Source organism: Sander lucioperca, chromosome 5 (assembly GCF_008315115.2).
Source record: "Sander lucioperca isolate FBNREF2018 chromosome 5, SLUC_FBN_1.2, whole genome shotgun sequence".
NCBI lineage: Eukaryota > Metazoa > Chordata > Actinopteri > Perciformes > Percidae > Sander > Sander lucioperca.
In genome coordinates this window covers 36960013-36983803 of record NC_050177.1, presented here as the reverse complement: position 1 = coordinate 36983803, position 23791 = coordinate 36960013, and the positions used below count along the sequence as shown (strand labels likewise).

The following is a 23791-nucleotide window of genomic DNA, read 5'->3' as shown; positions in this document are numbered from 1 at the left end:
CTGGTTATAAAGTACATTTCAAACGACATGACATCTCTGCTTCTGATTTTATTTGTTATGGAGGAGAGAAACTTTTTAAACACCATCCTTCACATTTTCTGTTAGAACAGATAGCCTGCAGCTTAGGGCTGGGCGATATGGAGAAAATCAATTATCACGATTTTTTGACCAAATACCTCGATATCGATACCGCAACGATATTGTAGGGTTGACAATTGGTGCTTTCAGAAAATATTTACACAATGAGATTTTTGATAAATAATCATCAGTAATGTGGATATAATGACTAAGTGGGTAAAGGCAAATAATAGAACAGTTACAACAATCTGGTAAGTTCAGAAAAGTACATCACTTTACTGTAATGCAGCCTTTAAAACCAGGAAAAGACAACACTTATGCCATATTACGATATCCAAAATCTAAGACGATATCTAGTCTCATATCACGATATCGATATAATATCGATATATTGCCCAGCTCTACTGCAGCTCTGCGTTTGCTGTTATGTATTCCTCTGCAGTGTTAGTTGAAAATTAGTCATAAGACGTGTGAGAACGTTCTTTCCACATCAAGGACACATCAGTCAAGTCTAGTTGACACCAGGATACAGCACCAGACGAACATCTGGAAAACAAAGTCATTATCTTCTTGATTCTTGATTCTCTCAGCACTTTGGGATTTATTCAACATTACTATTTTGTATAATGATATTAGTGGATTGAATTGATAGTTGCATTTGGACCACAATTGTCAACTCTACTGGAGCTGTTTGGTGATTAATACCTCGCTGAAAGGCTGAGAAATGAAACTCCTGTCTTCTCACCTGCTATTCTTTACTTTGTGTTTAAATGTAAGCACAGAGAGAATGTTTTTTATCCCAAACTATTCTTGTCAGATTTTAGGGAAGATGACCAATAGAACAATATCCTATTCAGAGCAGTCCTTTTTCACAACTCAGGCCTTTTTAGTGCTTATAAAGCTGCATGGTAAAAGTACTGTATAACCATTGTGAACTCTGGAACTATATATTTGGGGGAAATGACTCTTATGTTTTCTCTTTTAATGAGCCTTTATAGCATATATTTAATTTAAGCTCATATTCTATTGTCTACGTCTAATGTACATTATTTTCATCATACTAGTATCTAATCAGCAATTTTGTCTCATAATTGATGGGAAATATTCAGAGACAAATTCTTTAAAAGAACTGCTGTCCCACTACATAAAGAAAGCCTGAATAAGAACAGTGTGTCTGTGACAGTGCAGTTTGTAAGACAACATGTTTTGATTATGTATTTTTGTTGGTGGCAGGTGATCGACAGGAAGCAGCGTCAAATGTACACTGCAACCCAGGCACAAATACTATGCTGTTTGTGTGCGCAAAGACATGGCATATTTCAGTTTTCGGATACTGTTGGGTCGATCTCTTTTATTCTGCCTTGTTTAAAGTGCTCATATTATGCTTATTTTCAGGTTCATAATTGTATTTAGATAACACCATATATTTGTTGTACTGCACATTGCTGCAGCTCCTCTTTTCACCCTGTGTGTTGAGCTCTCTGTTTTAGCTACAGAGTGAGCCATCTCACTTTTGTACCATATTTGTTGGGAGTCACACATGGGCAGTAAGGACTGCTAGCTAGTCAGTTGCAGAGCATGAGGGAGTGCCATGCTAGCAGCTAGGCGAACATTATAACGTGTGTTACAAAGTGACGCACGTTTGCAGAAGTAATGGCTGGACTACAATAGAGCTGTTTGGAGCAGTTTGTGAACAGTGTTTTCTGTTGGAGATGGTAAGTCCCTTTGGGGGGGGCTTTGGGCTTTTTCACTTTGTAAACCTATAACGTGCACAAAAAGATATATAACACAATAAAGGAAAGGGGGGAAAAGCCAAAAAGCATAATATGAGCACTTTAAGATCTAATAGACCTCAAGAGAGGTCTTCACTAGAGATGAGCAGATCAACTTCACACACATAGGCTACACTAACATGTCACACCCAAGTATATTAATAGCTGCCCAAGTATATTTTGACCCAGTTTGACAATGACAAATACAGTTTAACATCATCTAGTTGTCTCCGAATCCAAAGGAACAGCCTAAGTATACGTCAGCTCCCGCTTTTGCTAATTCAGGTCGGTGTTTCTTGACCCTGTACTGAAATGAACCCCAACAGCTGATAGTCATGGAAACTAAGGAGTTGCCAGTGTCTGCAGTGATCATCGTCAGATCTCAGACTTTCTTCTTTTGTCATATGGAGTCAGTGATGTGTGATTTTTGTACTGAGCATAGCTAAGACATTTAGTCGAGTCTGTGTCCATCCTGTGTTATTGTCTTCTGGCCGCTGCTGAGGCTGACTTGGTAATAAATAATGTGCACCGGTATTAACATGGTGTTGGTCCACAGGTGGAGGGAAGATAAAATGTATATTTCTGAAAAGTCACGGGTGTATTTGCTAGAGAATCCTTTTAATATGGCCTGTGTGTGTGTGTGTGTGTGTGTGTGTGTGTGGTGTATATTGTATATATATATATATATATATATATAGATATATATATATATATATATATATATATATATTATATATATATATATGAATGATACTCAAATGGTCTGTTCAGCCAAATTACAACCAAACCAAAGCTTGTCCAAGGGTTAGCTCTTGTCATGTAGCTAACATTGGATTAACTCTTGTTAAATCTGGTATCTCCTCAATCTACAATTCTGCAGCTCATTTGAGCTCAGTTCAGAGACCTGCTGTATTATTGTGATGAAAACGTGCTGACATAAAGAGGCCATTGTGAGGAAAAAGCTTCTCGCCTGTGGGAAATAATGAATTCAAATGTCACTTGGATGTGCACATAAGTCAATTATTCACCTGCACCTGCCCAAACCATTATTTGCTCATTCATCCCAAGTGCATATGTGATTTTGAGTACCTGACACCTAAAAATAATAGTGATACGTTTTGGAAAATTACATTTACCAGCTTTTAGTTAATGAAGTTGCTATACTTTGGCTGTACCGTGAATCATTTCACATTAAGTAAGAATGTTAAAATCCATCAATTTCAACAGCCACAAGAGTGCGCTGTGAACATCAGTATATCAGTATGTCTGCTTTGTAGTATTAGTGTTAGAGAATATGGTAACTAACTTCTGTACAGCACACTCCGAGCGCCCAGTGTTTCCTCTGGTGCCTTCCGTGTACAGTGCTGTGTGCTATCTGCTCATGCCTCGTTATCACTGTGTGACCGCTGGCAAAGGCTACAGGACACAAAGTTAGCCACAAAACCCGGGGCCCCTGGAGCTGATAAGGCAGCTTTTGTCTGGCCGCCCGCCCGCTTGGGCCTCCTTCCCCTGAGTTGTTAATTCTGCTAGTTCATTGTTGCTGTGTTACTGGGAAAATTTCAACGGTAGTTGTTTGTGTGGGTTTTATTTTATTTATTTTTTTTGTCTGCTTTCTCTGCTTCTTTCACTCCGCTCTCTGTCTGGATCTCTCCCACGTCTCTTTCCAGGCAAAAAGAATTAAAAGCCATTTAGCGCCGTCTCTCCCCTGAGAACTGGCCTGTAATTAGCATAACTAATTTAGCAGAAATATTTGGCTTTCCTTTAAATTAGCTGTTGTGTAGGGGAGGGGAGGGAATGAAATTATGATGTAGCGGAAAAGATGTGTGCTTGTTAAGTGTGTGTGTGTGTGTTGTGTGTGTGTGTGTGGTGTGTGTGTGTGTGTACAAACGCGTGTATAAAAGTATAAAGTGTAACAGGAGAGTAAAGGAATGCAACTGCATCTTTTGCTTTGTGTGTGTGTGTGTGTGTGTGTGTGTGTGTGTGCTGCTTGTGAGTCATTTCCTTTATTTTTGTGTGTTCGCCTTTTTATCTTTGTGTGTGTGTTTTGTGTGAGGAGGCTTCTGTTGGCTGCAGCTTTATCAGCAGTGGCTCCAGCTGTGTTGAGTGTTCCTCAGAGGGTGCTGTGTGTCCTTCTGCTGATGCTACATGGGCACCGACACTTGTATTTGTGGCTTAAACACGCATGAACACACACATAAACACATGTACACACGGTATCACAGTGTCAGTGGCCAGGATTCAGGACACAACTGAGCGCTGCACACGGATGCCAAAGGATGTTTGTGGAAAGTGTGGAACTCGGTCACACACAGGCAATGACATTCAGTCAGAGTGGGCAACTGTAGAGTGACAACAACTGGCGGCTTAACACACACTCTTTTTACTTTTACCAGCTCAGCGCCATGTGATGTCCAAATTACAGCAGCATTCTCTGCAGCTACCTTGATTGCCTTTGTAATAATGTGTGAATTGACCAGCTGAACCATTAGCTCCAAAAACAAAAGCTTTGTCCTCTGCCCGGCCCGACCTTTGTCCAATATGAGTCCGAGTGATTTGACAGATTGGAGTGTGTAAAAATCCAGATGGATCATCAACTGTGTCTGGATGGATGAGAGAAAATAGGTTATTAGAGAATCATTATGTGTTAATGGATGGGTATGACTTGATAATGGGTTGAGGATTAAGGTGCGTGCCTGAAATCAAACCGGTTGACAGGATTTCTTGATATGTTGTGCTGAGGTTTATCAGATAACAAGATGACTTGAGATTCATCCCATCATGCAGTTGTGTTCAGGTAGTTGTAGGTCAAGTTACATTGAGCTGAATTGGTTCCCCTGTTATACTAGGCTGATCCAATATCAAGTGGTTTCTTAAATTCTTAAGTGGTTTCTTAAGGTCAGTCCAGTCTCCACTGATGTTGTGCCAGTGTTGGGACGCTGCCTGACGTAACGTCTCATACACTCTCTGACCTCTCACTTATAGAACCTGGCAGCCCCTTGTGTGTTGGTGTGTGTGGTGTGTGTGTGTGTGTGTGTGTGGTGTATGTGGACTATAAGGATAACGTTCTGTCCCCGCTTTCCTCAATTATGACGTGTCTTTGGCTAAAAGCGGGTCTCCTCTCTCCATCTTCATCCATTTCTTTTTCTTAATGTCTCTAAGGACTGATTGGCAGCGATTATTTCAGGGTGCTTTTGCTGTGTCAGCTAAGTGACATCAGTCGCTGGAGAACAAGAGAGACGGCAGAGGGGGTGAGAGCGAGGTGATTGTCTGGAGGTACCATTGCCGCTGATGATAGAGGGACCTCAGACAAAAGAGGTGGGTGGGGAAAGGCGGACCTGGTGTGCGAGCTTTTATCGTAATTGCACCTGCTCTCCAATCGGATGGAGAGAGGGAGAAGATGAGAGAATTGTGGGCGCCGCCAATGCTAAGTGATCAAGTCGAGAAGAAATAAAAGCAAAGTTTAAAGACAGTAGGTCATTACGCTGCAACAGTGGGTACGGGCTAGAATGGGGCTGATATGTCAGGATGATATTGTCATCCACTTATAATAAATATGATATTCCTACCGAGTTTTAACAAGTTAATATGCTTTATTATTATTTCTTTTGAAAGTCTCACTGGCGAAATCATTCCATAGCCTGGGTAAACCCTGACAAACTTCTGGCAAATTTGAGATTTGCTCTGAAAGTCAGTCTGGCGAAGAGCCCATTCAAATCCATTTCCAATGTCCCCGAAATTGAGGCACCAATCACAACCGCTGAGGCGGGCTTTGCGCGACGACAATAGCGCAGAGACGGCGAGCAGCGAGCAGCTTTTTGTTTACATTCAACATGACGGCTACCGAAGAGCAGCGTCACCCGGATCGTTGGTCTGATTGGTTGGACTATCCAATGCGCCCAGGGAGCGGCGTCCGTTGGTGACGCCCCTTTGGAAATGAACTGTCAATGAACCTTTCCCAGAGCCACTCTCAGTTACAGCTAAGAAAGGTCTGGTGTCAACCAGGCTAATCATTCCACTGAGCGTGGGAGGATTTACTCAACAGGTTCAGTAAAACCTGCAATGAAACATGTCCGACTCTGGCTCAAAGAGCTGATAGCCATCTAACTTTTTTCATCAGTTCATTCAGTGGTGAGTTTAAGTGTCCCATGTGATCTAAATGCTGTTTCTGAGGACTTTCCACCCAGACAAGAGTACGTTTTTGCAACTTGTCTAGAATGTATATGCCTAAAAATAGTCAGATAAAACTAACCAAATGGCAGAGTCAACAGAATTTTAAAGAGCCATAAATCTTCTGTTTACATCGGTAAACTCCACACAGCAGGCTCATGTTAAGCATCCCAGCCGGTGTGATGCTGTATGCCAAAGGAAACTAAAGGGTCAAGAGAGGGTGTATTGCTTTGGAGTTAGTTTTATATCTTGCTCAGAAAGGACAACTACAGCATGATGATGAGTCTTGCTCTCGGCCCCTTTGTTGGTGAGAAGTACAAATACCACGTTAAAACAGTCTGCAGCGATCTAAAACAGTAAGTCAATAAGTAAGAAGACATTCCTGCATAGAAAAGCCAAAACATACTTGTGTGTATCAATTACATAGGTTGTTCATCAGAGAGAACTGACAAGTAAATGTTTCAACTTCAGGAGGCTCAGTAATGCTTTGAGCAAAATGCTAATGTCAGCATGCTAACATGCTTACAATGACAGTGCTAACATGCTGATATTTAACTGGTAATGTTTACCATGTTTATCATCGTAGTAACATTTGCTGATTGAAAACACAAAGTAGAGCTGAGGCTCATGCGAAGCTAGATGAAAGGTCAGAGGAACACCAATGTGATTGCAATTCATCCTGAATGGAAAATGAATGTCTGTACCAAATGCCATGGCATAGTTGTCATATATGTTACTAAGAACCAAAAATGTTGCTGGAGCAACGTTAGAGGATCATCAAGCTATTAGGCTTCATCTTCTTCGTCTAAACTTCTTTGCTCCTCCCTTATCAATGAAGAAAACTTGACCAATATGGGGCTAATGGCTGTCTATCTGTCGTTTCTATAGTTTCTCTTTTAATTTACTATCCTGTGCTCTCACCCCCTGCTGCCCTCTGGATACTTTCGCACTTTCCTTTACTTTCTGCTGCGTTGTGTTCGGCAGCGGTTACTTGAGTCTAAATCTGTTAGTGTATCCGAGGAGGAAGCCAGTCGGTCATTTGAGCTGCATGTGTAATTACAGCTGGGACTATTTAATGGCTGTTTATCCACACGGCTGCAGTTATTGCAGGGAAATTGGGTTCAATTACATGATCCTCTAAATATGTGAGCGCTTCATCCGCTGCGTACTGTAGCTCCCAACTCCAACACCCTTTCAGCTAATGTACACTTAAATGGCACACACATTTATGGAAGTATATTTTGACGGGTACATACTGTATGTGCAAGGAATACAACTCAGGCACTCATTCATATATGAATTCAAGCTTATGCACCCAAACACTGAGAGGTCTACAGCAGTATGCAGAGGCAGCTTATTATTGATGTGTGGTGTTTGTTTTAATTGCTCCTGTCCCAACTCCATTAACGCCATATTTGTTTGGTTACTGCCGTGCAGTCACGCATTAGGAAATGGTGTGTTGCCTGCTCCTGAGTCTGTTTGCATGTATGACATCAGCTGCCACTACTGTTGATTAGTATTCAATTTACAGTGGTTGTAGTAGTTGTAGTAAATGTAGTGTAGTGGTATGGCTCAGTGGTACAAAGAAACCAGATAGCTGCAGCATGGACCACTGGAGCATCAGTCACAAACGTTTGAAAATGAGACAGTATGGGGCAATGGGTTTAAAAAAATCATGATGTCAAAAGCAAAGCAAGTAGTCACAAGTAGAGCCTCGGTAACACTGACACAGGATCAGGAACAGAATGTGCAGAAATTAGCATTGAGTTGAATAAAGATGAGTTGACAACAATGGCATGCTCAACAAAAACAGAACATGTATTTAATATAGAAATATGATATTAAAAAGGTGTTTTATTTATTATTTTTTAAACATCTTATATAGTTGATATGTTGTGCCTTGTAACTTGCCTTTAAGTTTCACTATTTTCAGTCCCCAAATTTATAAATAAACAACAGGTATTCATTCATTCTTTATTTATCCTTTATTTAACCAGAAAGGTCCCATTGAAATACAATATCTCGTCTGCCAGGAAGTCAAGATGGGCAGCAAAATAAAAAAGTGTCATAAACAAAGAGATGACATCATAAAAACATATCAAAACAAAACAACAGACACAAAACCTACAGGAATCAGAGGCTAAAAGAATCATGCGCATAATAATGGCACCTGTTTAAAGCATGTATTAAGAGTATTCAGTGTTTCCTAAAGAATTGTATTCTGCCAAGGTGGAAAGGTCTCTGAGAGGGGGATTTGGACCATCATGTGTCACTGAAATGTTCCAGTGAAACCCAGACAAATGAAATTCTTCCATGGGCGTAGCAGCTATTTTAAAAGATTCCCTCAGTGTTGCTGAAAGTTAGTTCGTATTCCAGATGGCTCACTCACTCTTATGACATTGCTGTATTTTATATTCTTTACTTTTTGTAAGTAAAATAAGATGCACACAGTCTCATATCTTCCTTTCACTTGTTTCAAACAAGATGCTAGTCATCAGACCTTAGACCCTAGAGGATACTCAACATAAACAAAAACAGCAGTTTGGTAATTTTTCCTGACCTTGAAATTCACTTTGCCCATCTGTGTAGTATTATGTGCAGAGCTCACGCTGCACAGGTGGGAGGAGATGCGCAAACAGTTGGGAGTTTTATTCGAATAAGGCAGTGCGAAGCAAGTTTTGTTTTTCTGGTGGAAAATGTTTCTTAGACTTTGCACTGAGAATACACATTTCAGAAAATGGTGAAACCCTCGTCACACAAACATCAGACTGGTCAGCTATAACTCTGTATTCTGTTGTTTATGCATGAGACATCGGATTATCGGAGCTCATTAATCCTGTTCGTCACAGCCTCATCTCCAGCTCAAAAAAGAAAAAAATGTTTATTCTTGAAATGCATTACGGTGCCAACGCTGCTGTGACACATTCAAGATAAGTTGTGACCATTACAATGTGATACAGTAGAATTGGGACTAAAATAGCGACGGATTGATAATACAAACGGCTTCACCAGACTTTTTCTTCTTTATTCTATCAAATTAATTGTTTAAAAAAAAACCACACCACACCATTTGCCCCTGGCTGCAGATGTGTGATGTGTGTTCACATCGTGCTGCTATGCAACATCCAAACAAGAAAATGATTTAGGCAATCACTTTACGTTTGTTGAGCTGTTGTCGTCATGCATCACTGTGATTGGCTCAGCTGTTTCAGGATGATGAGACAGTGACGTGACTGGCTGAGAGTGTATTTACTAATCACAACACTCATATATTTCACTCCACCCAGCCTTTTTGCATTTGCACTGCTTTACAAACATGAACCAAAATAGCAGGTGCATTTGGAAGCGCCCAAACAGTCTGGCACCCAAGACCTGCTGCTTTTGCGCTTACACATTTCAAATAAAGAACTTCCAGTCTCTACAGTGAAGCCGGTGACTCTGTGAGGCCGTGCTTAAGCACAGTGGCGTTTGACCTGCATGCCAACATCCGCATGCTAACATGCTCACAATGCCAATGCTAACATACTGATGTTTAGCAAGTATAATGTTTACCATCTTAATTTAGCCTGTTAGCATGCTAACATAAGCTAATTAGCACTAAACACAAAGAGGTTGAGACTGATGGGAATGTCATTAATATTGCAGGTATTTTGTCATAAAAGTACTGGACAAAATAATTTGCCCTGATGATGGCACGAGATGAAGAGTTAAGGGATCACCATAGTGATTACAAAGTCATTAGGATTCACGCCATGGATATCTGTATTAAATTCAGAGCAATCTATCCAATAGTTGTTGAGACATTGTCTCAACAAGCAGTGGGAATTATCATTTTCGACACAAATTGTTTTTTTTTGACCACTCCTCAAGTAGTCTTGGTCAACCCCTCCTGATGGCAAGTTGACTTTTTCATGCAATGAAATCCTAACATGAACACATGCCAGCCCAATTTTACAGACTAAAAGAAGGGGATCATAAAGTATAAAGATCATTTTGGATCTGACTGAAAAAAATCTGCCATTGCTTCCTGAAAAATGGACTTGATAGCGTGGGAATAAGGTCAGTAAGCAGTAATACTTTTCCTGATATGTATTTCTTTGCTCTTGCTAGACCTTACTAATTTAGTATGACATTCCTGTTTCATGAGCTTTTTGAACCCAGTGGATGGATAATCATGTTCGGAGAATCTGATTTTATTTCAGCTCCCTTTTCACCGAAATCCTCTGTAGTTTGTTAAATCTCTCTCAGTCTAAGAGCTGACATTTGGGAAGTGCCTCTTCAGAGGTGTTGGATGTGAGATAGTCGCTAATATAAGGATGTTCTTATAATACCCTCTAAAGAACTTTAAACAAAGACACAGCACATTTATAACACGTTGATAACATGTTTATGACATGTACTTAAAAGGACCATGTCCATACTTTATTACATGGAAAATGCCAGATTATAGTCAAAACTGTAGAGCAATATCAAAAAGTCATTTAGTTTGTCTATATAGATCGAGACAGATCATGTTTACAAGATGTCAATATTAATTAGGGTGTCAGGGATAAATAATTGTTTCTCAAAAAGACATCACATTTGAAATTTGCATTTAGTTTTATATATTTATTTCAAACATGAAACAATTAAATAAAAAACAAACAAGAATAACAAATAACATGAACAATAAACATATAGCAAACTCTCAATATGCAAATTCTCAATTCAATATTTATTATATATCGACTTGCAAACAACTATCCCAAAGCCATTATGGACAACCTGAATATCTATATATATATATATATATATATATATATATACATCCCATATATATATATATATATATATATATATATATATATATATATATATATATATATAAAGAAAATGTTTGACACATCATAAATGGAGTTGGTAAGACATTTCTCTGTTAATAAGTTGAAGTCTCGACCAAACACATCAGACCTCCATGGGCAACAATGGGCAAACCTTCAAAAGGAGTGACAATTGATCAACAGACTTTAAAGCTGCTATAATCAATATTTTTTATATTAATAATGGATCAAATTACTATCTATAATGTGAGAGGAGTCACTCGTTGTGATGAACCCAGAGAGAATTATTTTATATTATATATAATAAACCCACTCTGCACTCCATGCCCAGCACCCACCAGCAGACGGATAAAGTTAGCGACTAGCTGGTGAACATACAGTAGAGGTCTTACAGTAGCAGCTGAAGAGCCAAATATTTCCCTGAGGATGAATGCTAGTGTTTGTCTGTCTGCTAGATGTGTAAATAAGCCACTGTTTGTTAACGCGTTCACCACATCAGCTTGATAAGGTGATAATATGTATGTTCACAGCTTGTTGTGCTGCCCCTAAGTGTAAAAATCAATGTAAGGAGATTTTACTTATAAAGTTCAGCACATTCTGTTTCCTTGTGTTATTGAATGAAGTGATGTCCCTTGCAGTGTGAGGGACTGTAGGTTTAACAGAATATAAACAACTCCATACACAGTCATCTGACATTAAAATAACTGCAAAATATATAAGCAAGCATTGCTCCCTAACCTTTACTTCTCCTGTTCTCTTCTTAGGCCCACCTTTCGTTACTTCACCTGGCATACGTGCGCATTGGGCATCGTAGGTTGCGCCGTCATGATGTTTCTGATCAACGCCATCTACGCCTCGGCCAGCATCGCCTTCATGTTGCTGCTGCTTCTGCTGATTCACTACCTCAGTCCCACCTCCAGCTGGGGCTACATCAGCCAGGCTCTCATTTTCCACCAGGTCTGACGCACGCACACACACACACACACACACACACCACACACACACACACACACACAGACAGACTCAATACTGCCTTGTCATTACTAGAGCAACTAAAATCTCATCCCCATAGCTTTACAAGAGCCTGTACCTCTGCCAAGCAATCATTCTATCCGGTTTATAGAGACGCACAGACACACACGCACACACACATGCACGCACACACACACACACACACACACACACACACACAGACAGACTGATCTCTGCTGCCTCTCCATCAGCCAAGCACTTAGCATTTAGCAGACAAACACACTCACACATACACACAACACTGCCTTGTCACTCCTACAGCAGCTATCTATCATATTTATATCAGGTCTACCACACACACACACACACACACACACACACACACACACACACACACACACCACCTCGTCCCCCTCAGCAAAGCTCTCTACATTTCTTACACACACATATACTCACAAACATAAACACGCACACACACAGCTTTACATCATCCAGCTCTCCATGTCCTCTATCTGGTGAGTCTGTTGCTCTCAAGGAGAGGGGACGCTGTTGCCAGGAGGGCCCGTTGACGAGGGGAACCGTTGCCAAGACTGTGGGCAGAGGTTATGGGCAGGGAGAGTGAGGGTGGCTGGGTTTGCCAGCAGCTTGTCAGGAGGCAGAACATTATTACAACCACTTAACTTATTGAGGCTCTCATCCTTTCCCTCCTTCCCTTTTCTGTTCTCTTCATCTCCTCCTCCGTCTCTCTACTGTTTCTCTCAACCGGAAGACAGCAGCTAGGAGCAGGAATCTGATTGGCCACCAGATCAGGGTCTATCAGAGAAGATGATGGGTAGTTGGCCTATTAGTATCATGGATGTATTAGTGAACAGGCCTACTGGGCCACGGGACCAGAGCCCCTGTATGAAGTGGCTCTTAACATTTCTTGTTGGAAAATCAACCACAAAGAGATGCAAAACAACCACAAAGAACCACACAATCATCTGTAGTCGTTATATGTCTCTTTCAGTCTGGATGTAGTACTGCAGGGGTGGGGGGCCTTTTACAAGTCTGTGTCCTGGGCCCATTGTCTCATAATCTGTCCATGGGTTTATGCTATTTGGAGTTACAAATAGCAGCTGTTTATTAATATTATTTTGTTTAAGTAGTTGTTTATTTGGCATTCATTATTTACAACAATGTTACTATTCCTAATGTACAGTTTATTATTGCCAAGGACCAGGGCTTTAAATGCGTCACACAACACATTTTTACTGATTTTACAAATGGGCTTCCTTTCTTTAAAACTGTGCTCCAGTCTGACCCCACATTTAAAAGTTTCTAAACCCACCCCTGGCAGGACGCCCAGTTCGATTTACATGATTACACTAACAGGCCTAGCAAGAGAGGCCAAGTGTGTGCATGTACATATCTTTTACATGCACCGTTCTTGCACCCTCTAGCAGTAGCCAGTGTGGCAGGGTGCCAACTGGGTGACATTGAAGCAGGGACAGGAGACACAACAGCTCGCAACAAAAAACACACTGGAAGATAACAGGCGGCTGACAACAGTGTTTAGGAGAGAAAGAGAATGAAGAAAAAGACAAACTGAGGCAAGGAATGCTGATGGTATCACGGGAGGGAAGAATAGAGGCAGAATATAAGCAGCAAGAGGGGGTTAGTGATTGAGAAACTAAGTGATTGATGAGACTGAAGCGACAGAGAAATGATGATAGGCTGATGGATGACAAGACAGGGGGAAATAGAGAGATAAAGAGAGACAGATGATTAGATGAGTGGAGGCAGCTGGACTTCGCCTCTGGGGCCTCGTTCTTTTGCATTTTGTACGGCAATTACCGGACGCAAGCATGGAAACAGTTATGGTGATAATGATGGTAATAATGTTGGAAATTGTTGCATCTTCATTTTTGATTGATGGCTGTGTAGCCACACAAAGATTCAGGACCTTGAGCTAAACTTGTATTGCCAAGGCAGTCAATATCGGCACAAATTCTTTGGTTCTTTTCAGGCTAAATCCCTAAGTACAGTGCCTGACAAAAGTCTTGTCGCTTATCTAAGTTGTAGGAACAACAAATAATAACTTGACTTGTAGTTGATCAATTGGAATCAGAAATGGTTTATATGAAAGGTAAAGGCTTCTGGATTATGCTTATTATACCAAAATAAAGTTTTGTATCATTCATTGAGTTTTATCATTGAATTAGGACAGAAAGGTCAGATTTGGCTTGGACAAAAGTCTTGTCGCATACAAAAATACAGCAATGTACGGTAGAAATTATACTTTATTGTGAATACACAAACATGCTTGTCGTGTCTTTATATGTCGTGTCTTTATATGATTCAACCAATCACAGATTAGAGTTTCACCTGTGACAAATACTGTAATTAACACATTCCTGGGTGTGTATAAAAAGAACTCCAGCACACCAGACCTTCATGTGAAGTGCAACCTGACCTCTCACAACATGCCAAAGATTCAACCACAGATCAAAGTGCTGATCATCAAGAGCCTGAAGACCAAGTCTGCTGCTAAGGTGGCAGACATCTTCAATGTATCCAAACGTCAAGTGGAAAGGATAAGAAAAAGATTTGAAGAAACTGGTGAAGTTCATGACAAGTCCAGGTCAGGCAGACCCCATAAGACAACTGTTCGAGAGGACCGTTTGTTGCTTCGACAGTCCAGGGCCAGCTCTTTTTCTGGGCTGGCCACCAGAAACCACTGTATCTATAACAACAGTTTGTCGAATTCTCTCACGCAGTGGCCTCCATGGCCGAATTAGTGCTCACAAACCAGCATTAAACAGAAGACAACTAAAAAAGTGTGTTGCATTTGCAAAGGCCCACAGCTTGGTGAAAGGATGGACAGTGGAAAAGTGGCAGAAGGTTGATTTTTCTGATGAATCATCCATTGAACTGCATCCCAATTGCTGCAAATACTGCAGAAGACCTGTTGGAACCCGCATGGACCCAAGATTCACACAGAAAACAGTCAAGTTTGGTGGAGGAAAAATCATGGTTTGGGGTTACATGCAGTATGGGGGTGTGCGAGAGATCTGCAGAGTGGATGGCAACATCAACAGCCTGAAGTATCAACAAATTATTGCTGCCCATTACATTCCAAACGACAAGAGAGGGCAAATTCTTCGGCAGGATGGCGCTCCTTGTCATACTTCAGCCTCCACATCAAAGTTCCTGAAAGCGAAGAAGGTCAAGGTGCTCCAGGATTGGCCAGCCCAGTCACCAGACATGAACATTATTGAGCATGTCTGGGGTAAGATAAAGGAGGAGGCTTGGAAGATGAAACCAACGAATCTTGATGAACTCTGGGAGTCCTGCAAGACTGCTTTCTTTGCTATTCCAGATGACTTCATCAATACGTTATTTGAGTCATTGCCGAGACGTATGGATGTAGTCCTCCAAGCTCATTTTCTTTTTCCCAAGGCACCATGACTTTACGTATGCTCTGATGTTATTGTAGCATGTTTGTGTATTCACAATAAAGTATAATTTCTACCGTACATTGCTGTATTTTTGTATGCGACAAGACTTTTGTCCAAGCCAAATCTGACCTTTCTGTCCTAATTCAATGATAAAACTCATTGAATGATACAAAACTTTATTTTGGTATAATAAGCATAATCCAGAAGCCTTTGCCTTTCATATAAACCATTTCTGATTCCAATTGATCAACTACAAGTCAAGTTATTATTTGTTGTTCCTACAACTTAGATAAGCGACAAGACTTTTGTCAGGCACTGTAGAGCTGCAACACAATAAGAGTGTCATTTTTCCTACAATTTCATATCATTACCGCAAATCTATTTAACACACCCTTAAAGTGTTTTCAAATGTAAGTAATTTTAAAGTATTTTTAATCATTCTCAAATGACGTGCTTCCATTTAAGCAGGTGTTTCTCACAGCAACAAAAAAGGCCTACAGTGTTAATTGGCTTGTGCTTTAGGCTCCACTTTCTCCCCCCATCTGCTCACATCAGAGATGACTTTCTCCCCAACTTTCTTGTAACACTAACACAGTGTTACTCGTGCCACTTTAAGGACCACTCAACACATGTAGTGTAGAGAGTGTGAAAGCCATGAAAACACAGATTTATCCTTTAAAGCTACCCTTCATCTCTGAATCCGACAGTGTAAGCAGCAGCTTTGACATGGTGATGTCATCACTGAGCTAATAGTCATTAATTCCAATGAGGGTATAAATTAAGTGTTAATCATTCCTAGTAGGCTGTAGGTTTAGATCTGATGTTTGGTTCCACTTGGTTACATTTCCTCAATGGTACCTTCATGCCACCTCATCAACACACTGTCAGAATCCTAATGATGCTTGTGTTATAGTGTGCATCCTAATCCAAACTGATGCACACTAGCATTTAAGCGTACATTAGCAATCACTGATGGGTACAATTTTACCAATAACGGTTTGATTGACACATATGTACGCATGTATATACACATGTTGACATCTGCAAACAAATATATTCACACAATTCATTCGGTCCCTGCCACAGTTCTCACATCCTAATGGGATGTTAATTAGAGATGTTATTTGTTTTTACATATGAGAAGTATGTGCAGTTACAGTACAACAGCACCTGCATACATATAAGATAGAGGTACACACACACACACACACACACACACACACACACACACACACACACACACACACACACACACACACACACACACACACAGGATATTCAGCGTCGGAGACTTAAAGACCTGAGATGGACAGCAGAGCCATTGGTGCTGGGTTGGCTCCAGCCTCCAGTTTTGCGCTGTTCGTTTGGTCTAACTCTTTTTTTTCTTTTTCTCTGGATTACATCGTATTGAATTATTTCATCATTTCAACTCTTTACAACTGATATATGGGACTTACACTCAGTGCAATAATGGGACATTATGTGCAATATCATGGACATAATCATGAACATTCTGAATTAATCATACCCTCGTATCTATACTTCAAATTTAATATTATTCATACATAGGTCTATATGTATCTATATTTGATATATTTTATGATCCATACTGGTAACCTATTTTTGGCATTGTATATATTTTAAATTTCCACCTTATAGTTATTATTTTAGCCTATGTATCTTTTGCTGAACAGTGGCAATTACATTACAAAAAATGGCATGCTGTATTTACCTCTTATTTTACTTTTGTGATAAAGTGACTGAAATGTTCATCTGTGACATGTTAAAATGTAGTGTAACAGTAGCACAAATAAAGAAGAGTCATAAACTCAATAATGTCAGTTCAACAGCAATATCTATATACAGTTGCTAACATTAGCCATCATAGGCTACTGGTCATACCAGACCTAGTAGTAGCAGAACCCGAGTGTATGAACTGAGCGAGGGTGTGTTTTATTGCCTATGAATTCAACTTTTCATTTGTAAGAGGACAAGAGGTGTTTCAGTGGTATTTTTATTATCATCGTTGTGTTGCCACGAATTTCACATAGTAAACTTCCTGAAACTAACAGGTGAAATTCATTATAGTGAATTATCTCATCTATAGCATGAGCGTAACAAGCCTGCTGTAATTTCGCAAGCATAAGGAACATATCAAATCCGTAGGCTTACATATATAAATTAAAAAAGGTAATGCAAAGAAATCTCGACTGCATGTGTGTGTAAGTTACATCACCTCCAGAAATGAATTTCAGGGAGCATAAATAAAGTGGACTTAAGTTCTGAGCCTGAGTCTCAGATAACTGCAGAGACATCTGTTTCTTAAGGGGAACTACACGCTACACACATGACTTGAGTGAATGAATGGCACTTGAGTCCACTGGTATGGACCACGGGGTTAAAGAAGAACTAGGATTGGGGGTAAAAATAACACTTTCCAATAAACAACGCTTTTCCAATTCTCTCCTATAGGTGCGTAAGTACCTGCTGATGCTGGACGTGAGGAAGGACCATGTTAAGTTCTGGAGGCCTCAGGTCCTGCTGATGGTTTCTAACCCTCGCAGCAGTGTGGGCCTCATCAAATTCGTCAACGACATCAAGAAGAGCGGCCTCTACGTGTTGGGACACGTCCAGCTTGGAGATCTCAGTAAGGACACCGACCCACTGTTAAGTCTCTGATTGTGTTCAGCTATGATACTTGTTATATTACATTTACTTAACACTCAGCAGTCATGATGGAGCGGACTCTTACTTTGAAACATTCCGAAACATCACTTGTTTCTCCTGTGAACGATCAGGAAACCACACAGTGTTTCATCAGATCATCAGGAGCGCTTGAAAGTTTACTTCTGCACCATTACATATCTAATCCAGCACAGTGTGACAGGGTGACTATTAATTATGTGCAAAACAAATTAGGGATGGTGATGGGATATAGTTTTTGGATAATTTAACATTATTATGATATTAAGAGGCAGCAATGGCAAGACTAAAAGCTTGTTTTTTTGACTGTCAACATTATTGCTGAATTTTAAAAGCAAATTGTTGTACTCGTCTTTACTGGAAACAGTAGTAACATTGCCACTTTACTTTAAATGTTTTCATTCAGGACCGGTTCAAAAAAGCTGTGAGTCTGTCTTCTCAAAACATTGTATAAGTAGTAAAAGAATATGTACAAATTGGCAAAGTGCGTCCCTGTTTCACAGTGAGCAGTGCATCATTTAATGGACCTTTTTAGCATGCCAGACCTTTCTCTATGACATCGGCTAATCTGCTGCTGTTTTATTTCGAAGGAAGTAATCACGCATGCAATGCTCCGGAGGAGTTACCTTTTCTTTTCTGCAGAGGCACACTCTAACAGAGTTTAAAAGAGCAGGGTCATTGATTGTTTTCTTTGTCTTTTGAGGACTTTGTTTGGGGTGGGGGGGGGGGCTTTGTGTTAATGGGAGACTGGGACTGGCCCTGAATAGTCTTCAGAATCCAAATCTTCTTGAGTGTTTTACAGGCAGGAAAAAAATGATATGTTCATTATCCACTGAAGAGCCCTTCTGATGAGGCAAAAAACAACAACGACCATTCACATAATTACATTGGGGGGGGGGGGTGTTGTTAAGGACTCCCAGCTACTCCATTTTAAGTCCATCCATTTATTCTCTCACTTGTCTCTCAACTGTTTGCATTAAAGCTGAATACAAAAAAGACGTACCCACAGGAACAACAGTGTTAGAAGTCTGAACAGATCCTTACACAACTTAAACTACCACAGGAATTGTCTGTGAAACTTGCAGATGTGGCCTCTAGATTGCACTTTACATACATATTGATGTTTTTCTGGATGATTGATCACCTGCCTGCCTGTTTGTGCTGCCCTGTATTTTTCTCTCTGTCTCACATTCTGTCTACGCTGTCGTTTGTGCTTGCATCTTTCTCTCTCTTCTCCCCCCTCTCTTCCACCTTCCCAGACACTCTACCGTCCGACCCTCTGCAGTCCCAGTATGACTCCTGGTTGTCTCTGGTGGACAATCTCAACATCAAATCTTTTGTCAACTTGACATTGGCCGATTCTGTGCGTCATGGGGTCCAACATCTACTCTTCATCTCTGGACTAGGTCAGTGTCACCACATCACCACAAAAATGTCCCTGTTGGTCAATAAAGACATTTGAAAGCCTGCATTGATATCTGGGATTACAGCTGTGGGCTGTGATCTGAGATTTTAGTGTTTTACTAAAAGTACTAAAAATACAATTAAAGCCACTATGTGAGGTATTTTATGTGATAATAGCATTTTCCAAGTTTTATTGTTGGCATAGATCTTTGTTTGTAGAACAACTAGGCAATCCTGGTTAGAATTGGTGCAGTCCATTTATCTCACTATGACCACTAGGGGCGTCAAAGTTGTAAATGTTCAAATTCTACTCATAATGGCTTTAAATGTTATAATTTATGTATTTCAGCTTGTTTTCAGGCAGGGATTTTGGGCTGGCTGATTTTTTATTTTTTTTAACTCCTTTCAGACCTTCAATTTGAACTGCCACTTCAGTTGTTTTCAGTAATTCTGATCCAGCTGTCATTTCAATTTCTCTCAGTGCTTACACTGAAACTGACACCTCAACTTTATTCAGGGCTTACGGTTAAACTCCTTTCAGCACTTCCATTCTAACAGATTTTTTAACTTATTTCAGTAATGATGTCCAACTTCTTTTCTTCAGCCCTTTCTCTTATCTCTCTTTGGCTTCCCTCCAGTTCTCACTCCAGGGTCTTCTTCACATCTGTCTCTTACTTTCACTTCATCAGATAAAATGGCTGAACCTCTGTCCTTAACAACTCACAAAATCAGTGATAATGATAAAGAAATGATTTGTATTAGATTGTAACAAATGGTCCAGTCTCATCTTTCCTTTCTCCGCCTTCCTCTCTTTTCAGGTGGGATGCGTCCTAACACCCTCGTCCTTGGTTTCTATGACGACTGTCTTCCAAAGGACAAGCTGATTGATCCGTCGCTCTGTACCAGTCAGCCCAGAGATCCCTCGGGCTCCTTGGATGAGCTAGAGCAACAGCCCCCTCTCTTCCACTTTGCCTCGCTGCGGGGGTCCAGCGACAGACAGGATTATGGTGAATTCGGGGACGGGAAGGTTCTAGGACCCCAGGAGTATGTAGCGATCATCGCTGACGCCATGAAGATGCTAAAGAATGTGGTGCTTGCCCGATACTTCAACGATTTTGACCGAGCCCAGGTCCTCTCGCCGCCCTCCTCCTCTCCAGGGAAGGGAGCTGTGTACGTTGACGTCTGGCCGGTCAACCTCCTGCGCCCGGACAGCAGTAGCTACGTCGATACCTGCTCTCTGTTCCTGCTACAGCTAGCGTGTATCCTCAACATGGTGAGAGCCTGGCGCAAAGCCACGCTCCGTCTCTTCCTGTGCGTGGAGGAAGGACGGAGCGTGAGAGGCTCAGAGGAGAAGCTGGGCCAGCTGTTGAAAGAGCTGAGAATTAAAGCTCAGGTCTACTCTGTGCCGTGGGACCAGCAGGTGGCGCTACACTGGCAGCGCCAGGGCGAGTGGGGCAAGAAACAGTCGTCGCAATCCCTTGATAGCGCTAAAGAAGAGGAGAAGCAGAGACCAGATGAAGAAGAGGAGAACGATGAAGATTACGTTAATAGCTTCCCGAGCAACGCCACGCGCCTGTCTAATGACTACCTGTCAGCTGTCAATAAGCTGATCCTGGACCCGGCCCGGCCCGCCCCTGCTGTGCGTTTCTTGTACTTACCCCGTCCCCCAGCTGACACCCGCCGCTACACCACCTACTTGCACCAGCTGGACCTGCTGACTCAGGACCTGGGCCCCACGCTGCTCATCCACGGTGTCACACCTGTCATCACCACTGACCTTTGAACAATCCCCTTCCTGACACATTCAGGGAAGTGTTCCTTTCGATTGCTGAGGGCTGCTGAGTTTAGCAGAAGCTTCTCTCTGAGAGTGTGTGGACCACTCCTAGTGCAGCATTACTGTAGACCTCAGCAGTGCCCCGACACTGGCCTCTCCACCCAACGACAGACTGGGGAAGAGAAAACAGCCCTTGAAATTTCAACCCATACAGTGATGTCACTGCTGACTCATTGATACCACCTGCACTGCCTCACACAATATCTGGCACTATAGCTCTAGAGCCTATTTTAGAATATTGAAAATGAATACTTGGTAATCACAAAAATCCTGACTGGCTACATATTTAACCTTTCTTTCGTTTTTTTGTGTTGTCAGCATGTAGTTCTGGTATTCCCATCAAGCTTCTGAAGGCACCATGATTTTGAACTATTATGTCAACCTTGTTGCAATTTACACATAAAACAATCAGACTGATTGAATGTACCCAAGTAAAGCTAATCACTTTCCAGACAAATTTACAACCTGCCAAACACAAGCCACTCAAAAGCAGTATCAAATGGTCAGGCCCCCAGGTAGGGCTGGGCAATATGGAGAAAATCAAATATCACGATATTTTTGACCAAATACCTCGATATCGATACCGCAACGATATTGTAGTGTTGACTATTGGTGCTTTCACAAAATATTTACACAATGAGATTTTTGATAAATAATCATCAGTAATGTGGATATAATGACTAAGTGGGTAAAGGCAAATAATAGAACAGTTACAACAGTCTGGTAAGTTCAGAAAATGACATCACTTCACTGTAATGCAGCCTTTAAAACCAGGAAAAGACAACACTTATGTCATATTACGATATCCAAAATCTAAGACGATATCTAGTCTCATATCACGATATCGATATAATATCGATATATTGCCCAGCTCTACCCCCAGGGGAACATTTAGATTGCCAATCCGCCTCTGTCCCTCCATCACTTAGACCTACTTCTTCATCTATCTACGATAGAGAGAGCGGTCTAATTCCTGATACATTCTAACCTGAATTTGAAGTATTCTCTGACTCCCCTTGTTCCTTTTCTTGAAATGTTTTCGTGGTGTGCTGCTGCTCAAATTCCTTAAAATGACCATTTCATATGCCTTGAGATCAAAAAGTGCCTCGCTAGTTAGGAAGCAAAAGTTTGGACTCATTCCATCACGGACAGAAAGTTGGACTGTGTTACACCTGTCATTTGCAGGAAATCTGCTTTTCCATTTTAGGAACTTAGAACACAGGAAACAGTTAGTACAATAATAACGACGGTGCTACTATATCAGTTTTATTCCAAAAGTAATTTTATGTGGGATTTTAGGAAGACATTCCTCTTTTTCCAAATGCACTTTTGTCTTTCCTCTGCCAGAGTGCATGTTGCACGTCTCTCCAAAACTCCTTAAACATGTTTACAGTGCCAATAACTACTGTGATTATCCACAATAATATATTGATTGTTTTTATGTATTTTAGGTACTCCGCTTTTTGAATTGTTTTTACTCACTAGTGACCACATTGCTTCACCTGCCTCAATGCTGAGGTGCATTTCCCAAAGTATTTGTAACATTTAAAGTGAACCTATGTCCCCTTTGCTGAACTGACTCAGTAATATCAACTGCACAGAAATATCTATCATAATATAATAACAACGAAACCCCTGAGTGTAGTAAATAGAGAAAGGTACGTATTACTGCTTATAAATTCAACAAATAGGATATATTTCTTCTATCAAAAGTTACCTAGTATCACTTAAATCATCTCTGTGTAGCATTTTGTGGCAAATAGTATCCTTGACACATTGATGCAATCTATATCCTCTAAAATCTTGAATTTTAAGTCTCTAACATCTCCACAAGTAGATTATTTCAGTTGTAGATGCATCCTGACAATCTGTGATCCATATTTGAAGGATTTACTTGGATTTAGACCTTGATATCCTTGTGTTTGAAATGAGATATATGTTTACTTGTGGACTAATAGGATCATTCTTAATTCCAAAGAGGGGTCTTGTTTGGACACCACACTCCTCACCAAACCACTGACGCTACATTTCTTCCAATCTTTGTCCTTGATTTCACAGGAATGCAAAAAAAAAAGCATTTGTTGGAGAGATGAAATGTTCAGTGTTTGATTTCCTGCTGATAATATATATGTACTTTTCAAGATGGAAACTGATTTGACTGAAAAAAAATAAAAGTTTGTATTACATGTCCTTTTTTCTTTTTCTTTTTTACTCCCTCAGAGATTGTTTGCAAAAGCCAGATCAAACTTAACAACCGCTCAGGGCGTCCGGACTTTGTTTCATTTCAGCTGAAGACTGGTTTGTGTGTCTCAGAGCAGAGAGAAGAGGGTTTTTGTGTCTGCCACACTTGTTTGTGTGAGGTAAACTTTGGAAATAGGGGGTAAGATAGCTCTGCAGCGAGGACTAGACGACGAGAGATACTAGAGGGTGCCAGCCAGCCAAATTGCCTTGTCCTACAGTCACCCTCACCCCCAACCAGGCAGAAATGGATTCCATTTCCGCTCTGAGGTGAACAACAGATTGGAGAAATAAGCCCAAATAGCCGTCGATATCTGTTCAGGAGGAGGGAGGCTGACATTTATCACTGAGAGAAAGACACCA

The 23791-nt window shown here is 40.8% G+C and overlaps 1 protein-coding gene across 1 annotated transcript in view; it reads left to right on the top strand.

The window, feature by feature from the left end:
- Window positions 1-23264, top strand: part of LOC118495055 (solute carrier family 12 member 9-like) — a 43551-nt gene extending 20287 nt beyond the window's left edge. Inside the window, exons 4-8 of the mRNA XM_036001313.1 lie at window positions 11602-11794; window positions 17722-17896; window positions 19212-19358; window positions 20175-21705; window positions 22074-23264. Coding sequence (XP_035857206.1) covers window positions 11663-11794; window positions 17722-17896; window positions 19212-19358; window positions 20175-21139 — 1419 coding nt within the window. The 5' untranslated portion in view covers window positions 11602-11662 and the 3' untranslated portion in view covers window positions 21140-21705; window positions 22074-23264. The remainder of the gene's footprint in view (window positions 1-11601; window positions 11795-17721; window positions 17897-19211; window positions 19359-20174; window positions 21706-22073) is intronic.
- The last annotated feature ends 527 nt before the right edge of the window (window positions 23265-23791 follow it).